The 14,775-nt window shown below is 27.1% G+C and overlaps 1 protein-coding gene across 1 annotated transcript in view; it reads left to right on the forward strand.

Moving 5' to 3' along the window:
* Positions 1-14,775, forward strand: part of kon (chondroitin sulfate proteoglycan 4-like protein) — a 123,504-nt gene that overhangs the window by 25,567 nt on the left and 83,162 nt on the right. The window contains exon 2 of the mRNA XM_075296868.1: positions 8,941-9,542. Within this exon, the coding sequence (XP_075152983.1) occupies positions 9,452-9,542 (91 nt within the window). The 5' untranslated portion in view covers positions 8,941-9,451. The remainder of the gene's footprint in view (positions 1-8,940; positions 9,543-14,775) is intronic.

Genomic DNA, 14,775 nt, shown 5'->3' on the forward strand with positions numbered 1-14,775 from the left:
GAAAAATTTGTCAAAACGTTATTTCTGTAGAAAATTTTGTCAAAAAAATTTTGTCTAAGGAAAATTTTGTTAACATTTTATTTCTATAGAAAATTTTGTCAAAATTTTATTTTTATAGAAAATTTTGTCAAAAATTTATTTTTATAGAAAATTTCTCAAAATTTTGTTCCTATAGAAATTTTTTCAAAATTTTATTTCTATAGAAAATTTTGTCAAAATTTTATTTTTATTGAAAATTTTGTCAATATTTTATTTTTATAGAAAATTTTGTCGAAATTTTATTTCTATAGAAAATTTTGTTAAAATTTTATTTCTATGGAAAATTTTGTCAACATTTTATTTGTATAGAAAATTTTGTCAACATTTTGTCGAAATTTTATTTCTAAAGAAAATTTTGTTAAAATTTTATTTCAAATAATCTACCATAAATTGAAGAAAATTTTACCACAAATCTACCACATTAAAAAGTTCCAAATTTTGTCAAAATTTTATTTCTATAGACAATTTTGTAAAAATTGTATTTATAAAGACAATTTTGTCAAAATTTTATTCCTATAGAAAATTTTGTAAAAATTTTATTTCTGTGGAAAATTTTGTCAAAATGTTATTTCTATAGAAAATTTTGTAAAAATTTTATTTCTATAGAAAAATTTGTCAAAACGTTATTTCTGTAGAAAATTTTGTCAAAATTTTATTTCTAAGGAAAATTTTGTTAACATTTTATTTCTATAGAAAATTTTGTCAAAATTTTTTTTCTATAGAAAATTTTGTCAAAATTTTATTTTTATAGAAAATTTCTCAAAATTTTGTTCCTATAGAAATTTTTTCAAAATTTTATTTCTATAGAAAATTTTGTCAACATTTTTTTTATTGAAAATTTTGTCAATATTTTATTTTTATAGAAAATTTTGTCGAAATTTTATTTCTATAGAAAATTTTGTTAAAATTTTATTTCTATGGAAAATTTTGTCAACATTTATATAGAAAATAGAAAATTTTGTCAATATTTTATTTTTATAGAAAATTTTGTCAACATTTTGTCGAAATTTTATTTCTAAAGAAAATTTTGTTAAAATTTTATTTCTATGGAAAATTTTGTCAACATTGTATTTGTATAGAAAATTTTGTCAAATTTTTATTTCTATAGAAAATTTTGTCAAAATTTTATTTCTATGGAAAATTTTGTCAAAATTTTTTTTCAATAGAAAATGTTATTTCTATAGAAAATTTTGTCAAAATTTTATTTCTATAGAGAATTTTGTCAAAATTTTATTTCTACAGAAAATTTTGTCAAAATTTTATTTCTATAGAAAATTTTGTCAAAATTTTATTTCTATAGAAAATTTTGTCAAAATTTTGTCGAAATTTTATTTCTATAGAAAATTTGTGTCAAAATTTTATTTCTATCGAAAATTTTGTCAAAATTTTATTTCTACAGAAAATTTTGTCAAAATTTTATTTCTATAGAAAATTTTGTCAAAATTTTATTTCTATAGAAAATTTTGTCAACATTTTAGTTGTATAAAATATGTTGTCAATATTTTATTTTTATAGAAAATTTTGTCAAAATTTTGTCGAAATTTTATTTCTATAGAAAATTTGTGTTAAAATTTTATTTCTATGGAAATTTTTGTCAAAATTTTATTTCTATAGAAAATTTTGTCAAAATTTTATTTTTGTAGAAAATTTTATTTCTACAGAAAATTTTGTCAAAATCTTAGTCTATAGAAAATTTTGCCAAAATTTTATTTCTATAGAAAATTTTGTCGAAATTTTATTTCTATAGAAAATTTTGTTAAAATTTTATTTCTATGGAAAATTTTGTCAAAATTTTATTTCTATAGAACATTTTGTCAAAATCGTATTTCTATAAAAATTTTTGTCAAAATGTTATTTGGAGAGAGATGCTTCGCAAAATCTACCAAAATATCAAGAATTCTACCAAACAGTAAAAATCTACCATTTTTGGTAGATTCTACTAACTGTTGCAACCGTGCACACATCACGCGTAACACTTCGATTTCGATGAACATTATATTTCACGTTCGGGACGGGCCATTTGGCCGCCTAGATCGTGCAATTTAACGTCTTTAGACTATTTTTTGTGGGGCTACGTTAAAACTCATTTCTATACAGACAAGTTCGCTTCAATTTCCACATTGAATGATAACATTGAACCATGTATTCGTGAAATACCGGCCGAAATGTTGCAATAAATATGCCAAAATTGGACTAAGCTGATGGATCATTTGAGAAGCAGTCGTGGTCAATATTTGCATGAAATAATTTTCAAACATTAAATATATGGACCGTCCTGTCGATACAAATAAAGATTTCATACATTTTTCGAAAATGTGTTTTTTTTTTCGTTCCTAATTCTAACTATTAATAAATCGCTCTTTATTATGCAATAATGTGCAAACACGAATGAATTGAGATTTGTTTCTTACACTCAAAAACAGTGAATCCATCAGGATTCAAATTTAATGTAGAGAATTAAAAATATCTTTACTTCAGTTCTCCGCTTAGTATAAAGACAAAATCTGTGGAAGTGCGCATGCTTTTGTTTTCAGTGTATGAAGTTGGTTTACTTTGGAGAGATCTATTTAAGAGTTCTTATTAGATTTGTCATTAATGTGTTTTTATTTAGATTTCCACAATGAGAATATGGTCCACGTCATGTTTGTTCAGGACATAAACTAATAATTCATGGTGTATTATTTTAAGACCCCCCTTCGAATGAGATTTCTGGTTAAGTGTAGTATGAAGAAATGGGTTGGTCTTTCCTCTTGTCACTGCCAAATGAAATAAAGTAAATGTGATTTTTATTGGTGACTACATTTATGGCTAAATTTTGTTTTTATTTCAACTATGAGGGGTTTTAATGTTTTTATTTTCTTCATCGATTTCTAAATATAAAACCCACTGTCGTCGTCTCATACAGATGTAATAATCATTTTAATCGTTACCAGTAAAAGAAAAATAAGAAATGAAAATGTTTTCATAATTGAAACTAATAAAAAAATCACTTTCTGTAGGTATTTTGGAATTTCTTCCACCATATCATCTCAATTTGAAATAAAAAAGAGGCATTCTTCGGGACACTAAACTCATAATGCCATTTGGATTAAAATCCACTTAAAATTGGGAAACTTTTGGTTAGAGAAATCATTTCATTATTGGCATATTGTGTTGTTTTTTTACGATTAGGATTTTGTTTCCATATTTGTAAATCGTAAATAACAAAAATTATTTGAAAATGGCTCATAAAAATGGTCGATTTTTTTTTCAATTTCATTAGAGCATCTGCATTTGGGGTAAATTAAGAGTCAATTTTTGTTCGTATGATAAACGACTATGACTTTGGTTTTTTTTATTGACTTTCCTAGGCATACATATGCATAAATAACTAGCAGGGGTTTAAATTAATAGCAAATAAATATCATTCCCAAAGATTTTCTGTACATTTCGGTTGACATGGGGCCACTAAAACCATAATGGCAAGACCGAGCAATAAAGCCTGAAGTTTATTAAATTTGAATGGAGGCTTCATAATTAAGAAATATCACCATGTCTTATCATCATGGAAGAGATGTAAGCTTTGGAAATTGCCAATTTTTCACACGCTGTTTTTTTGGCTGTTAGTATTTTCTTTTTCTAATATAACCAGCAACTGGAAGAGTTTATAGCAACAATTTTATATTTTCCCATAACTATGGAAAATTTTAAATATTGATCAGAAAAATTCAAAGCTTTTAATATGATATTAAATACTGAATATTAGTTCTATCCACATTGAACACAATAGCAAGAAACAAGTATATACGGCCGTAAGTTCGGCCAGGCCGAATCTTATGTACCCTCCACCATGGATTACGTACAAACTTCTACAAAAGACTGTCATCCACAATCGAATTACTTGGGTTGTTGTAATACTTACAGATGGCAAGATACCCTAAAAATTCATAACATCGTCTTCTAAATTGAAAGTTAGTCTATATGGGGTATATATTAGACAAGAAACGGCAGATCTAATACGTATATAACTCCGTTCTTGACCGGTACATATAGCGAAGTCTACAAATAATTACGAACCGATATGAACTTTTGCGCGATAATTAGAGAGCCAGAATTGAAATATCCCAGCAAAAAATACTTCAGCAATAAGAGTTTTGTTGCGCTTTTTGGTATACAATAAAGTAGACATTGCATCCACACTGCATGAATCGGTGGCAATAACGTAAACGAGTAATCAAACTAGTTTATGATCATTCGTTTACGTTATTGCTACCAATTCATGCAGTATAGATGCATGAAAAGTAGTGCTGCTAGACTCAATATTATATATCACTTCTGAGCAATATTTCTATTAAAATGAGCAATTATATCAGCGCTCAAAATCGGGACATCGCCCACAAAAATTAGCGCTGATTCGGTTGTTTTGTAAGCAATTGGTACTGCCTCTCTCCCTTACAATCCTGCTGAAATAGTGCTCCATTTTTTGCTGGGATGGGGGTCGCTTTATATATTGGAACTCTATACAATTATGAACCGATATGGGTCAATTTTTGTGTTATTAGGGATCAGTTTATCTGGGGGCTATATAACTATACACGATATGGACCAAGCTTGGTACACACAAAAAATTATCACCAAATTTTTTTCAATTAAACACTTAATTGAATTTGGAAACGGATTCAATTAATATGTTAATTGATTCAATTAATTATTTAATCAAATCCGAATAAAAACCAATTAAAAAAATGATTGATATTTGTTACGTTTCCAATTAAAATATTAATTGATTCAATCAATTTCTTAATCAATTCGGAAATAATTTTCAATTACAAACGTGATTGAAATTTTTTCCTTTTCCAATTACACATGTGATTGATCCAATCACCTTTGTGATTGAAACTGAATAATTTTGAGAAATGGAAAGAGCGAAAAGAGTACAAGAGAATAGGTATTTATTCAACAATGTATGATGGAGAGATCAGTCTGTGGAAGTAACTCGTAACGAACGGTTGGGTTTTTGTTTTTCGCGTAAATTGAAAAACATGATTGGCGACATTCTGTCTGCTGCATTCAAAATGTGTGCATAAATATTTTGAACGCAACAACAAATCATAGCAAAGGGTTGAAATAAATAAAGTGTGCAACAACAAACGGCCACGTGGTAAAGGTTTGAAAAAAATATATGAGAGAACGCATTTGAAATTTCCTGTGTTTGTGTTTTGTGGTATTGTAAAATTGGAAAACAATCTACGTTTATTAAAGGTAAGAAATTGTGAAATGTGAATACCGTTTTCCATTGAAGCCTGTTTACATTAAACGGACTAAAATAATATATTTTTTATTCATTTCTTTTAGTGACCAATATTATTTCGTGAAATTGACCAATCAATCCCATCAACTCTATCATTTTATCAAATATATAAGAATATGCTTGCAATAAAAAAGTGGGTACCGTATTGATCTTCTAAAATTATAAATTTTTTTCACTCCTAGTTTTCTTAAAACCAAGAGCGGTATGGGTTTGTTGGAAGATTCACCTTGAAGTTGCGAAGTGGCGTTGGCATTAAATTGCATTTTTGTTTTACCTGCCTTTTGCAGTTTGAACCCAAGTAGAGAGCAGTATATCTGGTATATAATGTATATCTGAATTATGTAATGGTAAAAAGTTCTTTCTTTTAGATTTAAAAATATGAAAAATATCCGAAAATAATAAAAATATGTATTTTCCATTTATAATTTTTTCTATTTCCAGAATTTGCAAAGTATCATCAATATAATACCAAATATTACATTGCTTTCCCATTATTTTTGTCTTTGATTGGTTCAAATTTTAATAGACGATTTCAATGTGTGGATTTGGAAAGGAATTGTTATTAAATTAAATTACCGAGCTCCTTAATACACCTTTTTATGCTAAAAGACTACAACTGCAAAAGAAGATTATAAATCTGCAACCTGGAACTAAGAATTGAACTTGATATTCTATGCAGGTAATGTTTAACAAAACTAACTTTTAATTGAACCAAATTAAATTCGAATTATTCTGTTTTTTTTTTTTTTTCAGAAAAACTTATTTAGCTTACAGACTGCTGATTTATTGGAAATCTAGGCGCATCTACATATTAGAAGGAACATGCTGACATGGTTATTATGATAAGGAAGTGAATGATTTATATAGTTTTTTTTTTCACCCTATACTTGTTATTTATAATAATTGTATTTGTAAGTTATGTTAGAACAAAACACAAATGACAAGAACAAAATTTATTTGTCTATTTCATAATTCAAAAAATAATAATATATTAAATATGTTTTATAAGAAACACATATTTTCTTTTATTTCAAATAAAACTAAATACGATTTTGGGGTCGCAATATATAATTTTTTTGATCGAAACTTATAGCCAATTTCAATTAATTATTTAATTGAATGAATCAAATAGTTGATTGATTTTTGTCGCGAAATTAATTAAAATTTTAATTGATTCAATTAAAACTGTGATTGAATTTTATGTAAAAAATCAATCACGTTTTTAATTGATTCAATCACACAATTAATTGATTCCGTGACAAAAGTCAATTAAATTTTTAATTGAAAATCGTGTTGGTTTTCAATCAAAATGGGTGATTGATACTATCATTTTCGTGATTGAAGACATTTCAATTAAAAAAATGATTGAATCCGCGATTTTCGTGATTGAAATCAAAAAAAATTTTTTTGTGTGTATGGTTGTTAGCGACCATTTACTAGTACAATCTACCAAATTTCAACCGAATCGGATGAAATGTGATCCTCCATGAAGTTGCAAAACCTGGGTGTAGGTTAATATTGGGGCTATATACGATTATGAACCGATAAGGACTAATTTTTGCATGCTTAATATACTAACACCATGTTCAAAATTTTAACCAGATTGGATGAATTTTGCTCCTCCAAGAGGCTCCGGAGGTCAAATCTTGGGATCGGTATATAGGGGCCTATATATAATTATGGACCGATATGGACCAATTATTGTATGGTTGTTAGGCACCATATACTAACACCACGTACCAAAGTTCAACCAGATTGGATGAATTTTGCTCCTCTAAGAGGCTCCGGAGGTCAAATCTTGGGATCGATATATAGGGGCCTATATATAATTATGGACCGATATGTACCAATTATTACATGGTTGTTAGGCGCCATATACTTAAACCACGAACCAAATTTTAATCGGATCGGATGAATTTTGGTCCTCCAAGAGGCTCCGGAGGTCAAATCTTGGGATCGGTATATAGGGGCCTATATATAATTATGGACCGATATGGACCAATTATTGTATGGTTGTTAGGCACCATATACTAACACCACGTACCAAAGTTCAACCAGATTGGATGAATTTTGCTCCTCTAAGAGGCTCCGGAGGTCAAATCTTGGGACCGGTATATAGGGGCCTATATATAATTATGGACCGATAAGGACTAATTTTTGCATGCTTGTTAGCGACCATATACTATCACCACGTACCAAATTTTAACCAGATTGGATGAATTTTGCTTCTCTAAGAGGCTCCGGAGGTTAAATCTTGGGATCGGTATATAAGGGTCTTCATATAATTATGGACCGATATGGACCAATTATTGCATGGTTGTTAGGCGTCATATACTTAAACCACGTACCAAATTTCAATCGGATCGGATCAATTTTGGTCCTCCAAGAGGCTCCGGAGACCAAATCTGGGAATCAGTTTATATGGGGGCTATATATAGTTATGGACCGATATGGACCAATTTTTGCATGGTTGTTAGATGACATATACATACCCCACGTTCCAAATTTTAACCGGATCGGACCAATTTTGGTCCTCCAAGAGGCTCCGGAGATCAAATCTGGGAATGGGTTTATATGGGGGCTATATATAATTATGGACGGATATGGACCAATTTTCCCATGGTTGTTAGAGGCCATATGCTTACACCACGTTCCAAATTTCAACCACGTACCAAATTTCTCTTAGAGGTTCCGCAAGCCAAATCTGGGGATAGGTTTATATGGGGGTTACACGTAAAAGTGGTCCGATATGTCCCATTTGCCATACGATCTACATCTACATCAATCACAACTAGTTGTGCCAAGTTTCAAGTCGATAGCTTGTTTCGTTCGGAAGTTAGCGTGATTTAAACAGACGGACGGACGGACATGCTTAAATCGACTCAGATTTTACCACGCCACAGAATATATACATTATGGGGTCTTAGAGCAATATTTCGATGTGTTACAAAAGATGTGTAATTGAATGACGAAGTTAATATACCCCCCGTCCTATGGTGGTGGATTTAAAAATCAATCTATCACGAAATTAATTGGCCCAATTAATTTTTAATTTAAAATCCAATGCGAAAAGGATACGATTAAATACCAAAGTCACTGAGTACTTTATTTTATATTTTTATGAATATTTCGTATTTTTAAAAATGAATTACGTACTTTTTTTAAAGTTCCGTACTTCTTGGGAACATTTTTGTCTACTAGGAATTTTATTTTAGGTTTACTTGACTGAACTAACAATTTAGAACTGGGGAAACGTTTGGTATTCATCACAAAGACATCGTCACATAGGATAATTATAATTTACTCCTAGATAATCACGAGTTAAAACTCTTAATCGCCTTTGTCACAGTTTGAAATATGGTACCATTTCCCCCTTAAATTCCCTGTATACACTATACTCTACAAATGCACGTGTACATGACACTATAGCCCTTTCAAAAAAAATTATTTATTACACTCGTACATGTTCACTTGGAAAGGAAGTTCAACGACAAGATTTCACCTATAAATTTCTAGCTACCATAACTTTAACAAAATATATTTTTATACCCCAAAATGAAAAGTTTTTAATATTGAATTTTCTAAAAATATATATTTTCATGTCTTTTCAGCATGTGGGGGAAGTTTTGAAAATTAAATAAACAAAATTTTAAAAATACACAACCCCATCATCCTATGATGCTCAACAGAAGAAATTCAAGAAAACGGATATTAAGTGTCTCTTAAGGAATGTAACACAAAACAGAGAATGAAGTTGAAAGAAACAATAAAATTATGTATTATCCATAAGTGAGAGATGTGAAGAAGAATAACTATAAAAAATACATTTTATTAAAAAATTAAATACAAATAAAATGAAAATCTATAAAAAATGTCTTCATCCAACGGCAACTACAACTATGTCGGGAATAATTGTACATGACCGCGATATAGCAACTAAAGGCTGTTAACTGAATTTTTGCCGTGTAATTTCTGCGGAAGTATATTTTGCAAAAGATTACCGAAAAGTTTTAAAAATCACCAATAAAATTCTTATAAAATCTTCTCAATTACCGTAACTCAACCAAACATCTATGTGTTCTTCTAATTGTGATATTCAACAATAAATATAATTCATCAAATATGGCCATAATAAGCGGAAAAATATTCATGTTCCTGTTATCCATTATCCTGCTGGTGACATGCAGTCCTCAAGGGGCCAGTACAATGAAAGGTAAGTACGAATACTCATTAATTTGTTTTAATGATGAATCCTCTTATAGTCGATTAGTATAAACAGACAAATTAAAATATTTTTAAGTTTATCGCAAATATTAAAAAATTTCAGAAATTTAATATTTATTAATTTTGCCAAAATTTTAATTCTTTAAGAAATTTTGGCAAAATTTCATTTTTATAGGGAGTTGTGTCAATATTTCATTTTTTGGGAAATTTTGTCAAAATTTCATTTCTATGGAAATTTTTATCAAAATTTCATTTCTATACAACTTTTGTCAAAATTTCATTTCAATAAAAATTTTTTTCACAATTTCATTAATATAGGAAATTTTGTCGAAATTTCACTTTTATTGGAAATTTTGGCGACATTTCATTTCTATTGGAAATTTTGTCAAAATTTCCTTTCTGTAGCAAATTTTCTCAAAATTTAATTTCGTTTCTAAAGGAAAGTTTGTCAAAATGTCATTTCTATTGAAAATTTTGGAGAAATTTCATTCCTATATGAAACTTTGTGAAAATTTCATTTCTATTGGAAATTTTGTAAAAATTTCCTTTCTGTAGCAAATTTTCTCAAAATTTCACTTCTGTAACAAATTTTGTGAAAATTTTCTTTATATGAGAAATTTTGACAAAATGTTCACTTCTATAGGAAATTTTGTCAAAATTTTCACTTCTATAGGAAATTTTGTTAAATTTTCGTTTCATAGGAAATTTCGTTAAAATTTCATTTCAATTAACAAAAAAAAAATATTTGTATAGGAAATTTTGTCAAAAGTGCATTTCTATAAGAAGTTTTTATAGAAAATATAATTTCTATAGGAAATTTTATCAAAATTTCATTTCTATAGGAAATTTTGTCAAAATTTCATTTCCTTACAGAATTTTGCCAAAATTTAATTTCTATGTGAAAACCTGTCAAAATTTCATTTCTATAGAAAATCTAGTCAAAATTTCATTTCTATAAGAAATTTTGTCAAAATTTTATTTCAATAAGAAATTTTGTCAAAATTTTATTTCAATAGGAATTTTTGTCAAAATTTCATTTCTATAGGAAATTTTGTCAAAAGTGCATTTCTATAGGAAGTTTTATGGAAAATATAATTTCAATAGGAAATTTCGCAAAATTTCATTTCTATAGGGAATTTTGTCAAAATTTCATTTCTATACGGAATTTGGTCAAAATTTCATTTCTATGGGAAATTTTGTCAAAATTTCATTTTTATAGGAAATTTTGTCAAAATTTAATTTCAATAGGAAATTTTGTCAAAATTTCAGTTCTATGGGAAATTTTGTCAAAATTTCATTTCTTTAGGAAATTTTGTTAAAATTTCGCTTCTATAGGAAATTTTGTCAAAATTTCATTTCTATAGGATATTTTGTCAAAATTTCATTTCTATAGGATATTTTGTCAATATTTCATTTCTATAGGAAATTTTGTCAAAAGTGCATTTCTATAGGAAGTTTTATAGCAAATATAATTTCAATAGGAAATTTCGCAAAATTTAATTTCTATAGGGAATTTTGTCAAAATTTCATTTCTATACGGAATTTGGTCAAAATTTCATTTCTATAGGAAATTTTGTCAAAATTTCATTTTTATAGGAAATTTTGTCAAAATTTCATTTTTATAGGAAATTTTGTCAAAATTTCATTTTTATAGGAAATTTTGTCAAAATTTAATTTCAATAGGAAATTTTGTCAAAATTTCAGTTCTATGGGAAATTTTGTCAAAATTTCATTTCTTTAAGAAATTTTGTTAAAATTTCGCTTCTATAGGAAATTTTGTCAAAATTTCATTTCTATAGGATATTTTGTCAAGATTTCATTTCTATAGGAAATTTTGTCAAAATTTCAGTTCTATGGGAAATTTTGTCAAAATTTCATTTCTTTAAGAAATTTTGTTAAAATTTCGCTTCTATAGGAAATTTTGTCAAAATTTCATTTCTATAGGATATTTTGTCAAGATTTAATTTCTATAGGAAATTTTGTCAAAATTTCATTTCTATAGAAAATTTTGTCCAAATTTCATTTCTATAGGAAATTTTGTCAAAATTTCACTTCTATAGGATATTTTGTCAAAATTTCATTTCTACAGAAAATTTCATTTCTATAGGAAATTTTGTAAAAATTTCATTTCAATGGGAAATTTTGTTAAAATTTCATTTCTGTAGCATATTTTGTCAAAATTTCATTTCTTTAGGATATTTGGTCTACATTTCATTTCTATAAAAAATTTTGTCAACATTTCATTTCATAGGAAAATTCGTTAAAATTTCATTTCTGTAGGGATTTTTGTCAAAATTTCATGTCTATAGGAAATTTTGTCAAAATTTTATTTCTATAGGAAATTTTGTTAAAATTTCGTTTCTATAGGAAATTTCGTCAAAATTCCATTTCTATAGGAAATTTTGATAAAATTTTATTTCTATAGGAAATTTTTTCATAATTTCATTTCTATACGAAATTTTGTCAAAATTTAATTTCTATAGGGCAATTTGTCAAAATTTCATTTCTGTAGGGAAATTTGTCAAAATTTCATTTCTATAGGGAAATTTGTCAAAATTTCATTTCTATAGGAAATTTTGTCAAAATATCAGTTCTATGGGAAATTTTTTCAAAATTTCATTTTTATAGAAAATGTTGTTAAAATTTCGTTTCTATAGGAAATTTTATCAAAATTTCATTTCTATAGAAAATTTTGTCAAAATTTCATTTTGTCAAAATTTCATTTCTATAGGAAATTTTGTCAAAATTTCATTTCTATAGGAAGTTTTGTCAAAATTTCATTTCTATAGGAAATTTTGTCAAAATTTCATTTCTATAGGAAATTTTGTCAAAAGTGCATTTCTATAGGAAATTTCGTCAAAATTTCATTTCCATAGGAAATTTTGTTAAAATTTCATTTCTTAGGATATTTGGTCAAAATTTCATTTCTATGCGAAATTTTGTCAAAATTTCATTTCTATAGAAAATTTTGTCAAAATTCCATCTCTATAGGAAATTGTATCAAAATTTCATCTCTATAGAAAATTTTGTCAAAATTTCATTTCTATAGGAAATTTCGCAAAATTTTATTTCTATAGAAAATTGTAAAATTTTATTTCTATAGGAAATTTTGTTAAAATTCGATTTCCATAGGAAATTTTGTCAAAATTTCATTTCTATAGGATCTTTTGTCAAAATTTCAGTTCTATAGGAAATTTTGTCAAAATTTTATTTCTATAGGAAATTTTGTCAAAATTTCATTTTATAAAAATTGCATTTCTATAGGAAGTTTTGTCAATATTTCATTTCTATAGGAAATTTTGTTAAAATTTCATTTCTATAGGGAATTTTGTCAAAATTTCATTTCTATAGAAAATTTTGTTAAAATTTCATTTCTATAGAAAATTTTGTCAAAATTTCATTTCTATAGAAAATTTTGTCAAAATTTAATTTCTGTGGGAAATTTTGTCAAAATTTCATTTCTACACAAAATTTAAAAAAAAAAATTCTTTTCTATACGGAATTTTGTCAAAATTTAATTTCTACAGGAAATTTTGAAAAAAAAAAAAATCATTTCTATAGGAAATTTTGTCAAAATTTCATTTTTATAAGAAATTTTGTCAAAATTTAATTTCAATAGGAAATTTTGTCAAAATTTCAGTTCTATGGGAAATTTTGTCAAAATTTCATTTCTATAGGAAATTTTGTCAAAATTTTGTTTCTATAGCAAATTTTGTCAAAATTTCATTTCTATAAGAAATTTTGTTAAAAATTAATTTCTAAAAGAAATTTTGTTAAAATTTCGCTTCTTTTGTCAAAAGTGCATTTCTATAGGAAGTTTTTATAGAAAATTTGATTTCTATAGGAAGTTTTGTTAAAATTTCATTTCTATAGGAAATTTTGTCATAATTTCGTTTCTATTGGCAATTTTGTCGAAATTTCGTTTTGTCAAAATTTCATTTCTGTATGAAAACTTAGTTTGTACAGGAAATTTTTGATGCCTTTGGTTTTTGGTTAGCAAGACTTATAGGCCAAAAAATCGTTGGTAATAATAATTTCCAAAGATTTTTCCGAAACGTGATGAATCATCTACATCTAAATGTTTCAAAACAAGATCATAAGTTTTACAACGCTTTTCTGTTTGTTTTTTTTCTGTTGACTAATGCTAAGAAATAATGAGATGTCGCCACGCTTCTAGATGTGATATATGTTTGTTTGAATGAATATATCACCTTAAGAATGTAGGCGAAACACGATAGGCAATTTTTTTTTATTTAACAAAAATATTCTGAGAAGTCATATCGCCACTTATCTTTCGAATCAAAAATGAGATGGAAAATAAATGTAACTAAACTTTTAATTTCAAGGATTGATTTTCGATGATATTAAAGTATGATTGTTGCGTCTAGGTCTATTTTGGATCTCATAATTTCACAGGAAAAAAATTATAAAATTCGTATTCGTAGTTTCTTTTTTGTATAAAAAATGTGTCACCTTTTTAAATTATTGTGACACCTTTTTTTTGCAAGAAAATCTTTTTGGGACACCTTTTATAAATTCTTAACTTTAACACTGCTCATTCCATTTCGTGTAGGTTATGTCAAATGCGTTTTTGTTCAATGCCTGAAATGTCTTAGTTATCTTGAGAACCCTGAACATTCGGAAATCTACATAAAGGAGGTTTGTATTTTTTATATTCCTTAGTAGCCGTTGTGAGCGATCTGGGCGTGGCTCATAAAAAAAACTCTCTCTCATCATACTTGATAAAATACCATTCTGCTGAAATTTCGACGAGGCTTAGTATAACTCGGAGCACCCTTGTAAATATACAAGTATACAATTCACTACGTAATTTAAATCCTATTTTCATAAATCATACCTGCAAACAAATTTCATTTCATGTCACAGTCTGTGCACCAAAATAGTGGACCCAGAACGACCATCTGAGAAAACCTCCCAAACCGCCACAAGATGACTATATTTTACAAAAAAAATTTTTTGAGACAAAGCCAAGAAAAATAAAAACAATTAGAGACTTTTCACTTTTTATAGCAAATAAATAAAAAATAAAACCATTTCTATTTAAAATGAAATTTAGTGGCGATACAAAAAAGTGAAAACGCTACACGAGGTCCAACATCCAAGCACATGTCTGAAAAACAAAAATTGTCTGCGAAAAATCAACAAAAAACTAGCCAAACTGATACGCTCGACAACTAACGAATGAAGATCTAGAATGAATC

This window comes from Haematobia irritans, chromosome 2, assembly GCF_050003625.1.
Source record: "Haematobia irritans isolate KBUSLIRL chromosome 2, ASM5000362v1, whole genome shotgun sequence".
Classification (NCBI taxonomy): Eukaryota; Metazoa; Arthropoda; class Insecta; order Diptera; family Muscidae; genus Haematobia; species Haematobia irritans.